The sequence below is a fragment of the Trifolium pratense genome, linkage group LG2 (genome assembly GCF_020283565.1).
Source record: "Trifolium pratense cultivar HEN17-A07 linkage group LG2, ARS_RC_1.1, whole genome shotgun sequence".
In the NCBI taxonomy this organism is placed as follows: domain Eukaryota; kingdom Viridiplantae; phylum Streptophyta; class Magnoliopsida; order Fabales; family Fabaceae; genus Trifolium; species Trifolium pratense.
The window spans coordinates 25,747,137-25,767,529 of NC_060060.1; the positions used below are offsets into that span (position 1 = coordinate 25,747,137).

Consider the following 20,393-nt stretch of genomic DNA (forward strand, 5'->3'; position numbering starts at 1 on the left):
TGAAGTTCAATTTCTCCTTTCTTTTCTAGCTTGCGTAGAAGTTGCTTGTGTCAGCCAATTCTTTTTTCCTTACAGGAATGTAACAAGAACAACAAAGCATGCATAAGATGATATGCTCAAAAGGTTTTGATAAAGGTGGGATTAAGAATCGCCATTTTGTTCAATGTAATAGTAGTAGAAATGGTGTATCTAGCAGACGGTCTTTCATCAGTTAGGCGTGAGGGTATATATGCATTTGAAAACCTATATCTCCTTAGCCAACTTAGTGAAATTCAACTTCATTTAAGTAACTCTTATTCTATCGAAAGTAATTCAAATTAGGAGCACTTTATTGTTTTTACCCAATACTTTTCATTCATCTATTTATAATTTATTTTTATTTATTAATAATTTTTTAAAAAAATAAACTGATTTTTGGTTCAAAATAAAAAATAAAATAAAATGATTTCAATGTTATATTAAATTTATAAATTAGTTTTATTTAGTAGGCAAAATTACATCTTTATCCTTTAGGTAAATTGCTTATAGAAAAAAAAAAGTATTTAGTTATTAAGTAAAAAAGAAATGTTGGGCTTAAGAGAAAAATTAGAAAATACGGCCCAGAAGCATAGCTTAATATTGACGCTAAGTTAAAAAATAACCGTTGCGCCCTAATCCGCGAATATATATAGATATAGATATTGAACATTCTATTTCTATTCTCTCTCATAGATTGATTGAATTCTTTTGTTGATCAAAGCTCTCTCTAAGTTTCTATTTCTATTCTCTCAATAGTTTCTATTTCGCTCGCTATTTCGATCAAAGCTGATCTCACTTTATCTTTCTATTCTCTCAATAGATTGATTCATTGATTGATTTCGCTCGTTGTTTCTTTTGTTCATTGATTTCGCCCTAATCAAATCTCCCTCTCACTTTCCTTACCAACCGCTCCATGGATTCACCGCCGTGTACTCCTCCGATCACCACACCTCGTACTCCAATTTCGCCATCCACACCTCGTACTCCGATCACCACTCCTCCTCGTACTCCGATTTCTCCATCCACACCTCGTACTCCGCCGCTTTCATCATCGTCCCTGGCGGTGGTAGTAACTCCTTCACCTCCTCGTGCACCGATGAAGCAAGGAAAGATATATTCTACCCCGATGCTACACTTGATGGATAAAATCATTCAAGAGGGAGAATTGTTGTTGGTTGAGTATCGAAGGAATCAGAACACCGCTGAAGCCAGGGAAAACGAAAGAAAAAGAAAAATACGTATTTTGATGTCACTTCGATGATGATTCCTTTCTATATGAAAATGGGTGAGTGAAAAGGTAAGAGGTTTATTATGAAATTGTGAAATTGATCTGTTAGAGATTTATTATGAAAAGGTAAGAGGTTTATTATGAAAAGGTAAAAGGTAGGTTATGTTATTTTCTTTAAAAATATTATTTTGAATCCATAATCTGTTAGGAGTGTCTTTGCAGGTACATCAACATTCCTATGCTTGTAAGTAAGATATTAATTTGTTTTTGCCTCTTTTGATTTAGTTTTTACTTTTTATAGTATGGAAAAATGGTAAGGAAAAGGGTAAGAATTTCCATTTTTTTTCCATTGCTATTTTGTTATTATGAAATTCTGATGTTCTGAGGTAGGTAGGTGTTGCTAGTCAGTGTTGAACCAAAACAGGAGAAAAAGGGTTGCTACTCAATCAGGTAAAGTATGTGTTTTATTTAGTATGTGTTTTTTTAGTAGAAGTAGAAGTTACTAACTATGATTGGTTTTATTTTCCTTTTACACAAACTTGCCATACAAGTCAGTGTTTCCATTAAATAAATAGACTTTATCCAGAATTCCTAAATAAACTTGCCATACATCGCTTACATATGTTCTTGCTTCAATATCACATACCTATCCCTTGTTTGTCAAACCACTGTTCTCAATGGTATTTCTTTCTTCCTCAATTAAAATTTAATTATTTTCTCTCAACATATTGTATAATCATGTTGGCAATATCCAGAAGTAACTAAAAATAGAATGACATTTAGTATATCTGTTGTTGAGTAGGACTTCCTTAATCTGTGTTGTTTATTTTCCTTTTCAAGCAACTTACCACTTATAACAACGTTTATTGCTAATTCGGTATTTAGTTTTAGCCTAGAAAAAAGTAGCTCTTACTCTTAATAACGAATAGTTTTCTCTCCTCTACAAGATTAATGCATGTATGTAACCTTTTCTTGAAATAGGATGAGGCTGATTCCTTGTTATTTACTAATTTTTCGATGATACTAACATTCTGATGGAATCAGGTACATGTGTGACTGGTTCTGGTCATGCAGAGAATGTTAAACATGTATCCTTAAAAGTGTGCTTCAGTTCAGCAAATGCAGGTTTGGGTAAGTGGTTGGTGCTTTATCATGACGGTTGATGCTTATGCCTTTATCACTTAAATGAGCCTGAGGTGGCAAAATGTGAAAAAGGGTTGGCATTATTGCGGCTGAGCTGGATGGTGGCCAGACAAAGTGGAGGATGCTGAGTGCGATTTTAATGGATATATGTTTTCTATGAGGAATTATGCAGGAAATGAAGAGTCATCTGTTGCTTTGTTCACCAAAGGTGACGGGTGCTAAGTGGGAATTCTGTCAAGATTTTATGTCTTGACTATGTTTGGATTTGTTGCTATCACGGAGGCAGGGCAGGTATGAATGTTGAATCAACGAGGCTCGTTCAAAATTATAGAAAGGTGGTATGGTGCTTTTTGGTGATTGTTTTGTTTTGAACTGTTTTGGTCGAGGAATTTTATCTTGCAGTACATGTACATTATACTGTTTTTGGTAAGTTTTCTTTTTCTATACTTGTGCCGAGGTTATGTGAGTGGATTTTGTTTTGATTTTGAAATGTAATTAGATTCTTATTGGTATTGATTTATTTTTTTTAGGTTGCAGAAGGATTTCATATCAGGTATGAGAGAGCAGAATAGTGGAAAGAAGGAGCTTTGCTGGCAAAGTTACATATTTGTGGTAGCAACAAATGGAGGAAGAATAGTGGAAAGAAGAACTATCGAGATCCGGAAGGCGACAATACCGATTCTAGCTTGAAATCAGATTGTCCACCATGTCATCATTGTGGAAGAAAAGGTAATGCTCCTCTAAGATCTTGGATAAGGCCAGATGTGAAGTGTAACAAATACAACCGCTTGGGTCATATTTCAAAGATCTACAAATTCCAACTGGAAAAGAAGCAAGAAGAAACTCAGATTGTAGATCAAGATTATCAACACAGGTGAAAGTTGGTTAATTGATAATGGATGCACTAATCACATGCCATATGATATTGAGCTTTTCAAAGATTTCAACAAGGATTCTGTTTCAAAAGTTAAGATTGGTAATGGTTAATTTGTTGATGTCAAATGAAGAGGATCAATTGTAGCACAGTTGCTTGAAAAGGGGTTCATACTTATCTTTGAGAATTGTTCAGAATACCAATGTAGGTTAAAAGTTTTTCTTTGGGCTTTTTGCAATGTAAGGAAGCTGCTGTTGTAAAATCAATTTCTGATACTGAATTTTGTACTATACTTGGATAAAAACAATCTAGCAGAAGGTATACTAGCATTGGAGAAAAACATGACTAATTTTGCTCCTCACCAGATTGTTATGTTCACGATCAGAGCAATAGGTAGATTGCAGTTGATACATACAGATCTTAGAGGATCTTTGTCAGAAGCATCATTGGATGGACCATATATTACATACAGATCTTAGAGGATCTTTGTCAGAAGGATCTTTGTAAATTCAAAAGATGGGTTGAAAATCAGAGTGAATGCAAAATTTAAATGTTAAGATCAGATAATGAAGGTCAATGCACCTCAGAAAAATTCAATAAGCTTTATGAGGAGGCTGGAAACATTATGGTGCGTGTGCTGGTGAAAGGAAGTATAGGACTGTGATGGAAATGGTTAGCTGCTTGCTATATGAGAAAAATATCTCTTCAGAAGTTTTGGGCAGAAGCTGCAACAAGTCTGATGAAAAACTCCATTTGAAGGATGGTGTTTGGCTGTGTTTGCTTCAGTCATGTGACACTAGTACATCTGATAAGTTTTATAAAAGGTTTGAGGCTGAAATATTCTTAGGCTACCACAATGTCTCTATAGCCTATAGAACCCTTTCAGCCAAAGTCAGAAAAAATCTTCATAAGTAGAAATGTTCGTTTTGAGGAGGAGCAAGAATGCAACTGGGAAGAAGAAAAACCATGCAAGTAAAATGGCAAAAAATTGAAGAATCTCCAGAATTACTATTTCAGGAAGATCACGTCTCTCCACTAGATCATGAGAACATTGATGATGCACAAGTACAAGATTACTTGTTGATATTTATGATAGGTGCAGTTTTGCTGATATTCTTGGTGCTAAAAAAAGCAGGAAATTGTTGCTCAGTCCGCCGCAGAGGTTGAATTCATAGCCAATTTAGGAAGTTGTTAAAAGATGTTCAAGAGGAGCAGAGGCAAAGTACTAAGAATCTAGTGTTTCATGGAAAGACCCTGAATTTAATGTGAAGTTGTACTTTCTGAGGATGAAATCTCAAATCTCGTTACAATCTTGGAATAAAGATCAGAGTAGATATTTTTACAAAGCCGCTTTCTAAAAGAAAGTTTGAAGTCTTGCATAAAGATCAGAGTCTACAGCTATTAAAGCAAGGAGTAGTATTGAGATAATGCTTCAACATATATCCTCATTGATAAGATCTAGAAACAGTTTGTTGGTCTTATCTTTTAATTAAATTAGGATGCTTTCTGTTCTGTTTTAGTAGATTTAGTATTTTGTTAGTGAGAGGTTTAAATGTTATTTATTTATTTTTTTTGGTAAGAAATTATATTTTAGGATATTTATCTGTAATCAATTTTTGTATTTAAAGAAGCTTCAGATCAATTTTAGTAGAGTTTTTTTGTCTTAATGTCCTGTTTGGATCATTGCTTAAAGGACTTATCAGTGCTTCTCTTTTAGATCAAGCACGGATGCTTGTTAAAAATATAGTGTTTGGTTGAATTTTCTTTATCTGCTGTGACTTTACAAAAAGATTTGAGAAGAACTTATTATGATCTTAAACAGAAAACGTCTCTCCTTTCAAACTAAAAAATGAATTTACTAAATTTGAAAGAATGTCCCATTCCAATCCTATCTGAATCGTGTTCCCTTGCAGACAGACAGACTGAAGTTCGACTGTTACTATTCCTTTTGCAATTCTGCTCACTCTCCGGTATGACTGAATTCACTAATTTGTTTTTATTAGTTTCATTTTTTGGTGACTTAATTGTTTGTGTATATACTCAGGATTGTGCTTCTCTGGATGTTGTCTTGAGGCATAAGGGGGAATTGAATGCTCTTGTTTTTATTTTTCAAACACTTGATGCATGATGTTAGAATATGAAACAATCGATTTCTTTGGAGCAGATACTAGTACTTGGTCTTTAACAATCACTTGATGCATGATGTTAGAATAGGAATTGAATGTTCTGAAAAGTTCCATTTTGCATGATTTCTCTTTGAGTTTTGATCCATTGAGGTAAGGTTAGTAATGTTTTTGTCTAATTTTATCGGACACTTTTACCATTAATTAGTAATTTACATGTATCTTCAATAATTAGATGGACTTTTTTTTTAATTGAGTTTAACTTTAATGTTTGCAAGTCCTGGAAGTCAGAGCAATGGGGATACAAGTATTTCAGAAACAAATGAATTCTGAATTTGAATTGTTTGGAACTGATGAGGTGCTGCTCAGCATGATAATTTTACTACCAATGATGCCCTGATGATGGCAGATTCTGCAACTGAGAATCACACTGTCGAAAGTTTAGATACTTATTTCATAAGTTAGTTTGTTATTGAGGAAAAATCAATTATTGAAACTCAGGACTAATCGACCCAAAAAGTGGTCAAGCCACTGAAAGGAAGATGATGAAATTAAACCTGTTAATTCAATTGCAAGTTCAAACCACTTGATTGTGTTATGGTGATTTGAGTTAGATTGATTCTCAATGTCAGAATTCATAACTAAGATCAATTACCAACTACATGGTGTCTGGAGCAATGGGAGCTCCATTATTATTATTATTATTATTGTACCCCGATGCTACAGTTGATGGATAAAATCATTCAAGAGGGAGAATTGTTGTTGCTTGAGTATCGAAGGAATCAGAACACTGCTGAAGCCAGGGAAAACGAAAGAAAAAGAAAAATACGTATTTTGATGTCACTTCGATGATCATTCCTTTCTATATGAAAATGGGTAACTGAAAAGGTAAGAGCTTTATTATGAAATTGTGAAATTAGTCTGTTAGAGGTAGGTTATGTTATTTTCTGTTACGTGAGTGTCTTTGCAGGTACATCAACATTCCTATTCTTGTCAGTAAGATATTAATTTCTTTTTGCCTCTTTTGATTTAGTTTTTACTTTTTATAGTATGGAAAAATGGTAAGGAAAAGGGTAAGAAATTCCATTTTTTTCCATTGCTATTTTGTTATTATGAAATTGTGATGTTCTGAGGTAGGTAGGTATTGCTAGTCAATGCTGAACCAAAACAGGAGAAAAAGGGTTGCTACTCAATCAGGTAAAGTATGTGTTTTTTTAGTAGAAGTAGAACTTCCTAACTATGATTGGTTTTATTTTCCTTTTTCACAAACTTGCCATACAAGTCAGTGTTTCCATTAAATAAATAGACTTATCCTGAATTCCTGATTTATTATTTAAGTTCTCAATGGGATACATTGCTTACATATGTTCTTGCTTCAGTATCACATCCCTATCCCTTGTTTGTCAAACCAGTGTTCTCAATGGTATTTATTTCTTCCTCAATTAAAATTTAATTATTTTCTCTCAACATATTATATAAATTCTTTCTATGTTTTTTGTCCTTGTTTGTATAATCATGTTGGCAATATCCAGAAGTAACTAAAAATAGAATGACATTTAGTATATCTGTTGTTGAGTAGGACTTCCTTAATCTGTGTTGTTTATTTTCCTTTTCAAGCAACTTACCACTTATAACAACGTTTATTGCTAATTCGGTATTTAGTTTTAGCCTAGAAAAAAGTAACTCTTACTCTTAATAACGAATAGTTTTCTCTCCTCTACAAGATTAATGCATGTATGTAACCTTTTCTTGAAATAGGATGAGGCTGATTCCTTGTTATTTACTAATTTTTCGATGATACTAACATTCTGATGGAATCAGGTACATGTGTGACTGGTTCTGGTCATGCAGAGAATATTAAACATGTATCCTTAAAAGTGTGCTTCAGTTCAGCAAATGCAGGTTTGGGTAAGTGGTTGGTGCTTTATCATGACGGTTGATGCTTATGCCTTTATCACTTAAATGAGCCTGAGGTGGCAAAATGTGAAAAAAGGTTGGCATTATTGCGGCTGAGCTGGATGGTGGCCAGACAAAGTGGAGGATGCTGAGTGCGATTTTAATGGATATATGTTTTCTATGAGGAATTATGCAGGAAATGAAGAGTCATCTGTTGCTTTGTTCACCAAAGGTGACGGGTGCTAAGTGGGAATTCTGTCAAGATTTTATGTCTTGACTATGTTTGGATTTGTTGCTATCACGGAGGCAGGGCAAGTTTGAATGTTGAATCGACGAGGCTCGTTCAAAATTATAGAGAGGTGGTATGGTGCGTTTTGGTGATTGTTTTATATATATATATATACTGCACAGATATGGAGAGTGGTTGATTTCTTATAGTTTGTTTTGAACTGTTTTGGTCGAGGAATTTTATCTTGCAGTACATGTACATTATACTGTTTTTGGTATGTTTTCTTTTTCTATACTTGTGCGGAGGTTATGTCAGTGGATTGTGTTTTGATTTTGAAATGTAATTAGATTCTTTTGACGAGAGTGAGTGGTATTCTTCCTACTAGAAGGTTTGAAGACTGACTCTCGATGTCCGCTTTACTGTGACTCCACACCACTATATTAAAGCTGCTTTGGTTTTCTTCTTCTTTGGGTATAAATGTGCTTGATCAATTGCATATTAAGTCTCCGCTACTTCACTGGCTTACAATCTCATATGCTTTAGAAGGCCGACTCTTTAGCACTACTCTTTTGAAGAAATCAGCTTGTTTTTTACAATATCATTTTTAATGATATTGTCATAGCGGCTAACCATGCAGGCTTAATAGCTTAATATAATTCGGTCAACAAAGTAAATTCAGTTGTTAAATCTGCAGGAAGGAGAGAAGTAGTTGTAAGGAAAAATTGCACAAAAAAACAAAATAGATGTTGGCTGCTTTGACAGCATTACTAGATGGGGGATCATGGTCCGGAACCATGTAGGAGCTATCAGTTGCTACCAATCCATAAAGAATCAGAGTACATCCAACCATAGTGGATGCCATGGGAATTAGTTGAGGTCTCTGCTGGGCCAAGGACCAGGGTATTTGAATTGTCTCTAGGGTTAAAAACCTTGCTTGAAATAGCTGTTTTGGTGTAATACATCGGGTTAGTTGATTGAAATTTCTGTTTGTTCTTATTTAAGCAAGTAAAACTGAAAGAGGGTTAGGAATTGAATGCTCTTGTTTTTATTTTTCAAACACTTGATGCATGATGTTAGAATAGGAAACAATCGCTTTCTTTGGAGCAGATACTAGTACTTGGTCTTTAACAATCACCTGATGCACGATGTTAGAATAGAAATTGAATGTTCTGAAAAGTTCCATTTTTCAGGATTTCTCTTTTGATTTTGGATCCATTGAGGTAATGTTAGTAATTAATGTTTATGTCTAATTTTATCGGACACTTTTATCATTAATTAGTATTTTACATGTATCTTCAACGGTTAGATGGACTTTTTTTAATTGAGTTTAATTTTAATGTTTGTAAGTCATGGAAGTCAGAGCAATGTGTTTTAGAAACAAATGAGTTCTGAATTTGAATTGCTTGGAACTGATGAAATGCTACCTATTCTGACGATGGCAGCTTCTGCAACTGATAATCACACTGTCGAAAGTTTTGATACTTATTTCATATTTCATTAGTTAGTCTGTTATTGAGGAAAAACCAACAATTGAAACTCAGGACTAATCAATCCAAAAAGTGGTCAAGCCATTGAAAGGAAGATGATGAGATTAAACCTGTTAATTCAATTGCAAGTTCAAACCACTTGATTGTGTTATGGTGATTTGAGTTAGAACAATATTGTTATGCACTAATTTTGCTTTCCAGACCTAATGTTCTAGTCTAGAACAATATTGTTATGCATTCTCTTTTTATTTCTGTTTTGTAATAATCTCATAATACTAAATATCATCGTTGAATGAAGTCTTGTTTATGTCCTTCATCTCAATTGTTAGACAATTCAAGCTATCACAAATACTTCATCAGTTGTACTTATGCACACCCTTAACTGTTTGTATATGATGTGCAGATAAGTATGATGTTGTATAAGTAGCTGCATAAGTATGGACCAAATATGAGGTATGTCAAACTGTGATTTTCAAAGTAGTACTTGCACATATATCTGATGGACTCTTATTTCAAAAACAAAGAACCAGAAGCAGGATTCACAGTCACAACATTCACTGTACTAGACCTCTATTAGGTAGTGTATGTTTTAGTATTTTCATTGGTGTTCCGCTTATATACGGCGCCATTGTTTGTAGCTCCGTTTTTTGCCGGTCTTTGTTCTTCTTGTACAGAGATCTGGATATTTATAATAATATATTTGCCGTTAAAAAAAAAAAACATTCACTGTACTTAGCAAATGAAGTTTTCTTCGGTCTTTTCTTCTCCATCGTGTACTTTCTTCTACACCGGCGGCATGAGAAGATCAAAACCTCCACAAATTTCCACGTCCTCACAATCTCCGAGATTGTCGCTCTAGCTTCCCTCATCGCTTCTGTTATCTACCTTATGGCTTTCTTCAGCATTGCATTTATTCTTCATTATGATGAAGAAGATGATGCTGACGTAACAGAAACTACCGGAGTCGTGTCGAAGCTACCTCTGTTAGACTGTTACAACCTAAAATCTCTATCCATAAAGTTGCTCTGGTGCGGTGCCTGCACTGCTTTCATATAAGATGAGGAGGTTGTCCGAGAGGTGGTATCGGGATCAATTCCGTCTTACTCTCTTAAATCAAAGCTTGGAGATTGCGTGATTCGGAACCAAGCGGTGGAGATTATTGGCTACAGGTAAAGATCCAGCTCAGAATGTCGAGAGTTCTCATTATATGACGGTGATGGAAGCTGTGAATGATGGGAAGGTCCTTCATATATCTGTGACTATGCCTTCCATTGAGGTGGGCACAGTTAGAGGGGCACACAACTTGCATCACAATCAGCTTGTTTGAATTTACTTGGTGTTAAGGGTGCTAGTAAAGAGACTCCTGGAGCAAATTCAAGGCAACTGGCGACAATAGTAGCTGCGTTAGTCCTTGCCGGAGAGCTCTCACTCATGTCTGCAATTGCTGCTTGACAACTTGTTAAGAGCCACATGAAATACATCAGATCGCCTAAAGATGTCACTAAAGTTTCTTCATGAGTTGGTAGGGACATATATAGCCTGCAAAGAATACTTCATTAAGATATGGTTTATGTACAGAAGGAATTAAATAAGATTTGTTCCATTCCTCTTATTTGTTTTTCAAAACAAAATATCATTAGTGTTGTAGTATTTCTCAATTCTCATATAAAGCTCAAATATGTGGTACTACTTTAGTCTTTTGATCTTTGATTTTGCAAACTGTATTGGATTTTTGTTGAGGAGTGACTAGAAATATTCTTCCTACACAAAGCTTATATGATCGACTCTCAATGTCCGCTTTACTGTGACTCAACACCAATGTACTAAGTTGCTGTGGTTTTCTTCTTCTTTGGTGACAACCACCGCTTCCAACACCGAATTCCACCCACAATGACCCAGGAACTCACCCACAACCCGATGACTCAATATCGATATCTGTTGGGCCCAACCTTTTTCGCAAACCCCTGACCCGAAACCCGATTCTCAAATCCATCACTGATGTTATTAAGAGCGTGTGATTATTCACATTGGTGGTGGAAAGTATGACAAGAAAATCAAAATTGAGGATAAAACCGTTTTGATTATTCACATACTTGAATACTACTATGTATTCCTAAGCAGCAAAAGATGAAAAAACATTCGAGAAAAAAACTAGATGAAGTGAACAACACTTCAATTCCAAAAAAGAAAATTAGATAATCAATAAAAATTAAACAAACAGTTTTAAGAAGGAACAAAATAGTTAATGTTAATGTGGATGGTAATAGAATAATCTCACCAACACCGTGCCTGCAGTGCACATCATCTAACAATCTAGTAGCGAAGAGTTGCCGCCAACAGCTAAAATCTTATTCCAAATGACAGTCGCGACATGCTTTTCACGATGAACAAACAATAACAAAAACAGTTACATTACTACAGTTTGGAACTTATTTAGTGGTAACAAACTGACTAACTAAATTTAAGATGCCATGCTTCGAGCAAAAAAGACCTACAAATCAGGAAACAACAACTAACAGAAGGCTAGAAAAATTGGCTCTAATAATAACACTTTTTACAATAACAAACACCTTGATTAAAAGGATTCCACATTATCATCTAAAGCATCAATATTGACAGAAGAATACGATGCGGCATCAGCAAAGCCACTTAGTTTCAATTTTAAATGAACACTTATTTTGTACCGGAAAAAAGAAAAGAAAAAGAATGAACACTTATTTGAGATGCTGACTATATTGGAGAATTTAATATCAATGTGATCCATCTTTAACACCAAGTTGCTGCAAAGCATTGACAAGTTCATCCAACTCTTTAGAGGAAGCACCATCCTTACTCACAGCCCCAACAGCTTCCTCTTTCATCAACTTAGCTCTTCTCTTTTGAGGACTATCCTCACTCATAACCACTGATATTACCCGACCCAACTCATCCGGATCAGGCACAGAATCCTCTCCCTCACACACCCTAACCGCTATTCCCATATCCTCCACCAACAGCCTTGCATTCACAAACTGATCAGCCTCCATTGGCCATCCAAGAATCCCAACTCCAGCCACCACAGCTTCCAACACCGAATTCCACCCACAATGACTCAAGAACCCGCCCACAACTCGATGACCCAATATCGCTCCCTGTGGCGCCCAACCTTTCACCACAAACCCCCGCCCCAAAACCCGATCCTCAAATCCGTCTGGCACCAATCCATAACCCTCCTTTATTTGCTCTTCCGTCGATGGAACCTTCACCACCCAAACAAATCGGGTCCCGGATCTTTCTAACCCGAATGCCAATGCCTCCATCTGCTCCTTTTTCAGTAGCTTCTGACTACCAAAACAAACATAAAACACCGACCCTTCCTCGTCCCACCGATCAAGCCACCGTAACACTTCGGCCCTATCATCTGGGTCAGATCCGACCGGATTATAACCCAACGGGCCAACAGCAAAAACCCTTTTATCACCACCAGATTGAGCTTCAATATAATCCAAATATGGACCTTCCAACACTCTAAACGTGTTTATGACAAAACCCCAACTCTCAGCATTGGAAATGAAACTATCTTTCACAAACTCCGATTCAGGGTCCGATTCAATGTACCGACGGAACACGCTTGGAAGGTGTTGACGCTTAAACGAAGGCTTTCCGTGAATATCGGAGAATTGAACAACCTCCTGTGATTGGAAATGGAGCGGATTTCTCCAGCAGTGGTTCAAGACAGTTGTTAAAAAAGCGCGAGATGAGTAAAAAGCGATTCTGGGAATATTGAGTCGAGTAGCGAGTTGGTGAGTCCATCCAAGAAAGAAATCGGAGATAAGAGCAACAGGGGGGTTATGGTGGGTGTTAAACCATTGGATAATTGGGTTTTGGAGATTGGAAAGAGCGTTAATGAAAGGGTAGTTACCTTTGTTGCCAAGTTCACGGACGTTTTCTACACCTAGGGGTATTTTGGGGTGTGAAGGGAAGGGTAATATGAGTGTTTGGATAGTGTTTGGGTGGTTTGTTAAGAGTGGGTTTAGTATAGGGAGGTTTTTTGGGGTTATGATAATGGTTATTGTTAAGGTTGTTTGAAGTGCTAATTGGTGAGTGAGATCAAGAAGTGGGAGTATGTGACCTTGTGCTGGGTATGGGAATACTAGAATGTGTGTCTTTGAGTTTGACATGGTTTGTTTGCTTGCTTTCTTTCTTGTGTTTGTGTTGATTCAATCGACTAGACTAGAGTGTCTGAATGAGAGTGAAGACTCAAGAAGACAGTTGACTCTTAAGAGCATTTAGTCATCTATGTTTGTATATGATTTTATAATTGAGATCGCACAAATAAAGAAAAACCTTGAAATTCATATCAAAATATGGAAAAAAATGACCAAATTGTTATAAGAAAAGTATCACCTCTATCAAAAAAAAAATAATACTTCCTCCGATCATTTTTATAAGAAACATTTTGAAAAAATTACACATATCAAGGAAGCACATTGTACATAATTGTACATAATGATTTTCATTTAATACTGTTCAAAATTTAAATTTATTCCATGTATATTCTTATTTAATTACTCTTAATTCAACTAACTTACTTATTTTTAATATTCTCTTCCATAATAAATAAGAGCATAAGTGAAATTAAACATTTAAAACATTTGAAAATTGGTCAAAATTTCTTATAGAAAGAACCAAAAAAAATTCTCAAAGTGTTTCTTATAAAAAGGACCGGAAGGAGTATTACTTGAAATTAAGTTAAGAGACCACAAACATAATTTTGTTAATAAATTAATATAAAAATATATCATACCATTAAGTAAAAATTTAATAACAAATATATCAATCATTAGTTGGTTCAGTGGTAATTGGCGTTGAACTTGGTAGGAAGGACCACAGTTCCCCGCAACTGCAATCGGGGGGGGCTGGAACCATTTGATGTCAGAACTGACCCCCGAATCAGATTAAACTGGTGGTGAAAAAAAAAACATGATATGGAGAAAAATCAATAGCTTAAATCCATATTATACTTTTCAAAGAGAGATACCAAACTTCTCTTATTTGGTTTTAGAAGAAATAAGAAAGATAGAAGAAAGAAACGTGCGACCCACTGCCTTTTTGTTTCTCTTCACAATTGAGAAGAAATGAGAGAGAAACAATTATTTTTTCAAATTTCCTTTTATGTCCCCACTTTATGCTACAATACCCAACAAGTTTGTTTTTTATTCTTTCTTTTGCAAGGATTTGATTATTTTTTAATAAATTAAGCACACTTCTCTCTCTTCTATTTTTCTCTTTTTTTTCTTATACAAATCAATACATTAAATCTACTTTATTTCTCATTTTTTTCTCTCTTCTCACACTCTCTCTCACAAATTTCTCTCTTCTCATTTTTTTCTCACGATCAAACACACCCTTAGGGACATTGAAGAACAAAGAAGATGAAGTTTTTGAAACAAGCCTTGGATTTGATTTGATTTGATGGGTTGATGTGTGTTGAAGTTTGTGAAAATGTTGATGCACTTGGAAGCAAGAAGATGAAGAATTGTTGACTGATTTTAATATTATTCTCTTTTTCCTCGATTTAGTCCCTCAAGATTCATCTTTCTTTTTTGTAAATTTTACATTCATTTTGGTTCTCGACTACGTGGCATACTTTTTGAAAACCAAATGACACATCATGGTCAACATAATCAACAACCAGTCCATGTGAGCACCCACAAACGGTTTCTAGATGAAACTTAACATTAGAGTTTATTCTAACTAACGGAAGTTATATCCAGAAATTTAAAAAGAAAATTGATGATTCAGGTACTACCATGACAGCGAGTGTGACTTTCACTAACCAAAATAACCGTTTACTCCTTAATTAACTATGGTTGGGTTCTTCTCACATGAGAACATCACCAATGTAGTTGTAGTCCATTGTTTGTTTGTTGTATTATTCTGGGGCCGTTGTTTTTCTTTTATTGGTTTCAAGTCCAATGTTATTGTTACATTTAAAAATAGATTCGGTGATATTTTAGATTTTGTTTGCACAAAAAAGATATAGGTAAACGACATGAAGGTGTTACCACTTACCAGTACTGCTGCTGCGCACGAACAGTACAGAATGTGACTCCAGTAGATTCCGGTTCCTTGGCTGTCCTTTTTTGTTGATGCACTGTATCTCTTCATATATAACACACTTTTTATTATGTATACTGCCTGACATTCACATACATACCCCATGCCAATGCCATCCATATAATATACTACTCCATTATTTTATTTATTTATTTTATTTATTTATTTGTAAATATGTGTATATTCATATTCCTTTTTTTTTTGTTTTAACTAAAAATTCTACCCTTATGGTGCATAAGTGAAGTGACCGAAATTCGAACTTCAATCCCTGCATATATAATACAATGTCCTGTCAATTGAGTTAAGTTCACGAGACTTCATTCTTTTTGTTTTGTTTTAGTGTGATAAATAACTATATCTTCTATATGTGGCATTGCATATATTATTTTATGGATTAATAATTAATTTATTTTTTGTATAAAAAAATATTTATTTTGGCAGTGATTAGTTAATAAATATTTCTTTTTTTATTAAAAGGAAAAAAGAAAAACTAGTTAAATAGACCGGTTGTTCCCTTCATTTTAAAATATTGCATGGAACGGCACGAAGGAAGGTTGTTTCATTCTAAATACGAATGAACATGTAGAGCAAACAATGTGGCTGGATGTGGGGGATTTATTAGAAATCCCAGTGGGCAATGGATTGATGGTTTCTCAAGGTATTTGGAAAGGTATAATACTTATCTCGCAGAGGTTTGGGGAATTTTGGAAGGTATCTGTTTGGCGCGTGAAAAAGGAGTTACTAAGATGGAGGTAAGGATGGATTTGAAGGTTGTTGTTCAAACACTTAATAATACTAAGGGTGGTAGTGTTATTGGGAGGAGGCTCATCAAAGAAATTCCACGGTTATTAGCTATATGGACCGGAAGGTGAATGTCTACCATTCTTATCGCGAGGCAAATTCTTGTGCAGATGCTCTTGCTAATGATATACGAGCGGTGTCATGTTAATCTGAGTAACTTGTTATTAGTTGACGCTATGGAGATTACTACTTTCAAAATAAATAAAAATTGTATCCAAAAAAATTAAATAAAAATAAGTATCATTGTAGTGAAAAAAATGTTTTCAAATGAATGTAAAAAGAAGTTGTTGGATGATGAATGTCACACTTTCTTTTCGGTTATAGCCTCAAATTAATTATTTTTTACACTACTTTCAAAATATTACAATTATTTGGAATTTTTTTTTTTTTTTTGGTCAGGTAGCCTAGTGGCTTGAAATTCCACCTTTAAAGATGGATAAGTGGAGTGTCCAGGGTTCGAACCCTGGCTCCTGCATATAAAATGCTGATGTCCCAACCAATTGAGCTAAGCTCATGGGGACCAATTATTTGGAATTTATAAAATAATGAAAAATATATACATTAATATTCTTTCCGTCCCAAAATATAAGTAAAAATGAGTCAAAGAAACTTGATGTATTTGATTAAAAATTTGAACCAAATACATTCATTTTTGTTGACTAACTTTTACTTATATTTTGAGACGGGAGGAATATATAATTACTAAAGATAATTTGGTAAAATAACTAATAACTAATGAAAATGCTAACAAGCGTCTTAAAATATTGTTTAAACAATAAAAAATATTAACTTTGTTTTTATAGAAAGTTGTATATTTATAATTATTTTTACACATGTTTGGCCTGTAAGTTTAAGACATTAATATTAATCATTATCTTCTCTATAATCACTGTATTTTTTTAATATGGGTGTAAACACTTTATCAATTTTCTCTATAATAAAATTTGAAAAGGAGGGAGTACTTCTCTCTTTTCAATTTTTATGATGTAAATTCCCCTTTATTTGCTCACACTAAATAATTAAGCTGAATTTATAATGCAAAGTGCATAATTGTGACAGAAATCCAAACAGTTACGCTATCTTATGACTCGCTGTCTCAGCACACATGGTTTTGTGGATCAGCCCACGGTTGAATGCTGATGCCTCACCAATACAAAAGTGTAGCTGAAAAATGTCAGGGTGGGGTGCCATTGTGGGGCTAAACATGTATATATTTTATTTCAAGTTTCATTTGATGAGTTTGTTTATGTCCATATCCATATATTCTGTTAACTACTCAAATTTCTAAATAGTTTTATTTCTTCTGGTTTCTTTAAGCAGTGTCTTTGCATTTTTCATTATATAATACTGTCTTTTTTTAAACCACTATACTACTTAAAAAGAAAAATCTTATTGTTTTTTACTTAATTATCTCATTTTTAGAAAAAATCGGTGAGGTATACTCCTCTAAAGTGAGTGATTGACTTTAGTTTAGAATGTAAAGTGACTAACATCAACTTTAATTAATAAATTGAAAATAAATATTATACGTAAGAATGTAAAGTGAGTATAATATTTTATATGGTTTTGGCTAACATGGAAGACTTCACCGAGTCTTTTATGGTGTACAAGTTGCGAATATTATTATTACGAATGCAAATTTTATAAAATTTATCGTTGGATTGAAAGTTTATATCATATAGATTATCAATAAATTTTTTTAAATAAAATTGAAAATAATTTGATATGGTATTGAGACCCATCAAAATTAACGATATTCAATTAAAATCCACAAACCGTTAATTTTGATGTGTCTCGATATCATATCAAATGATTTTCAATTTCTTTAAAAAAAATTACGAATGATCTATATGATATAAACTTTCAATCCAACGGTGAATTTTGTAATATTCGTAATAATAATATTCGCAAGTGGTGCATGGTGCAAGACCTAACTCACTTATGCACATTAGAATTTGCCCACAATACGTAGGTCAACCCAAATAGGTAATGCAAACACTTAAGAAAATGGAGATTTACTTTTGTCACCCTATGAGTTGCTTGCGTGTCCTACGCATTTCACATTTTACCCTTTTGCTACTTCAGTAGCAGACGTTATAAAAAAGAAATATTTTATAAAAATGTTGTCCAGTACTGAACTCCTTGCAACGACAACAATCAATCAATTACTTTTTCGAGCTAATTAGTCCAATATCAAACAAAAGAAATGACAAGGATATTAAAAACAACCAGAAATCAACATGGTACTTCTATTATCTTCGGACAATCATTAGAAATGTGAAATCGACCGTCAAAATGAAGAACGGATCCACCCACCACAACTCATTGCGATGAAAACGACAACAATGAGCAAGTGATCATGAATTAACCTGAGACGCTGAAAAGCATCCAATTCATCAAGCCTTAGCTCTTTCGAGTAAATAAACTAGAGTTAGAACCTCCAGCACTTCCAGAACCAAACCAACAAGCTAGAGTAGCATATCAAAATGATATAAAGATATAGGCGAAAACAAAAACAGTTAACAACCATCTCCATATGCCAAGAACTAACGACTACATACCGTTGAACAAACAACATAAATTTTTTATTTTTTAGATTCATCGCAAAATAATTTAAATACAGTCATTTTTTGTGTATTTGATATCATCACCACATTATGCTCCATTAAAGACAAAATTTGTGTGAGAAAAAAAAAATACAAATTTCGTGTTTACCAAGTCAGGATTGAACTATTGCTAGCTAGAAGCAATACCTTATGTGGAGATCAGTTATAGCACGATAGTGACTTCATCCAAAGGTAAACCGTCTCATTCTCATCCTGTTTTTGTCGTTTTACAATGTACACGTTATTTACCCAAATACCCTTTCCTATTTTACCCAACCACCCTTTCATTTCCAATTTATAGTATGAGTAATTTAACTTGAAAAACGGCATGATTCATAATCAGTCAAAAAAAAAGAAACAGAGTCTAAGGTGAAAAACTACTGGTTCAGTAAAATCTTGCTCACTTTAAAGAGACCCACCATGATCTAACGTAGGACCCATGGGGTCAAAGAAAGTTAATTTTAATTTTTGGTCAAATGTTTCTTTTTGAAGTCATACCGTATGATTGTAGGGTTATGATAAAAATGTATTTTAAGGTTACTTTATTGGGGAATTGTTTATAGAGAATTTTCAAAAAAAATAAAAATTACTAGTATAGTTGAAAAAAATATTGAAATTTAAAATTTATATTTATGTCAAAATACATTTTTATTAATTAATATAGTAAAAAGATAAAAGTCACTACATTATTATTTTCACACCCAATTATTAATTTTTTTTCAAAAACTAATAAAAAATAAAGAAAATGCCCACTAAGTCAAACCTGGTCACTAGAGGCATATTATCCTCTGCAGCTCATTTGTGTGTATCTGGTTGCGGGGTGGTAGAGTCGGCTCATCACTTATTCATCTCTTGCAGCACTTTTGGTTCTCTTTGGAATCTACTTCTATCAGTTTACTCTCTCAGCTGGTGGATCTAGAGCACGTCGGTCTTTTTTACAACTCATTTGGCTTGCTAGCGTATGAGTTTTGTGGACGGAAAGAAATCACAGGTTATTCAGGGGCTCAGTCAGTACTATTTATCAGTTGTTGGACAAGATTAAGCTTTTTTCCTATAGGTGGTTGAAGACGACGAGTGTTACTTTAGTCGCAAACTACCATAGTTGGTAGTCTAGTCCTTTATTATGTTTGGGCCTTGTATGATTGTTTATTTTCTTTCTATGACTATTTGTAAACTTTGATAGTCTATCTTGGCACATCTTGTGCTAAGGAGACTTGTTTGTTAATATATATCTCATTTTGGCTTGTTCAAAAAAAAAATTAATACTTGTGTGATAGTACTAGTTAAGAAACCAAATATAGTAAAATGATCTTGAAACATGTGTATAATGAACCTTTTAAAATATAAAAAAAAATACTAGTGTTTCGGAGACACTGATTAACATGACCCAAAAATAATTATATCATTTTTCAGCATGAAAAATCATTTTAAAATAGTTTTTGAAAGAAGTTTTGATAAAAGAGGACATACATCGTCCATATATAATAATTTCACACTAATATCAAATACTATTATATCATGTCAAAGTTAATTTCAAAATAACGATACAAGAATTATAAAAATAAAAAATACAAGAGTACGATAAAGTGGCAATTTGGGTTTCCGTTAGCTTAACTCTGTTGGTAGGAACATCGCATTATATGCCCAGAAGCCGAGATTCGAATCTGAACACTTCACTTATTAACCTTTAAGATGAAATTACTACTTAACCAAAAATAAGTGGCAATTTTGTAGATTTTTATTGGACTAGTCCTACACCCGTGCGATGCAGGATGTTATGCGATATTTTATATTATAATGTTGAGTTCACTTCTTTCGATCACTTGCCCAATAAAATCTAAAAAAATTAAAATGGAGACATATTATTTAGATTAAAATATCAATCAATA

General features: G+C 34.0%; 1 protein-coding gene and 1 long non-coding RNA gene across 5 annotated transcripts; one reads left to right on the forward strand and one right to left on the reverse strand.

Moving 5' to 3' along the window:
* The first annotated feature begins 683 nt into the window (after positions 1 to 683).
* LOC123911564 lies at positions 684 to 10,710 on the forward strand. 4 transcript variants are annotated; one of them, XR_006810565.1, is made up of 4 exons: positions 704 to 2,815; positions 2,920 to 6,583; positions 7,208 to 7,649; positions 8,206 to 10,710. It is a non-coding gene; the product is annotated as an uncharacterized LOC123911564 (long non-coding RNA). The 4 variants fall into 4 exon arrangements; XR_006810566.1 differs by having other exon boundaries at positions 2,920 to 7,649; positions 8,206 to 8,476; positions 9,402 to 10,709; XR_006810564.1 differs by having other exon boundaries at positions 684 to 2,815; positions 2,920 to 7,649.
* A 786-nt stretch (positions 10,711 to 11,496) lies between these two features.
* Positions 11,497 to 13,312, reverse strand: LOC123911563 (UDP-glycosyltransferase 89A2-like). The gene has a single exon (XM_045963011.1). The coding sequence runs from the start codon at positions 13,156 to 13,158 to the stop codon at positions 11,749 to 11,751; it is 1,410 nt and encodes a 469-aa protein (XP_045818967.1). The 5' UTR covers positions 13,159 to 13,312; the 3' UTR covers positions 11,497 to 11,748.
* Between the last annotated feature and the right edge of the window lie 7,081 nt (positions 13,313 to 20,393).

Coding starts and splice junctions, on each gene's coding strand:
- LOC123911563 (XM_045963011.1), bottom strand. CDS start 13,158: ATGTCAAACTCAAAGACACACATTCTAGTATTCCCATACCCAGCACAA.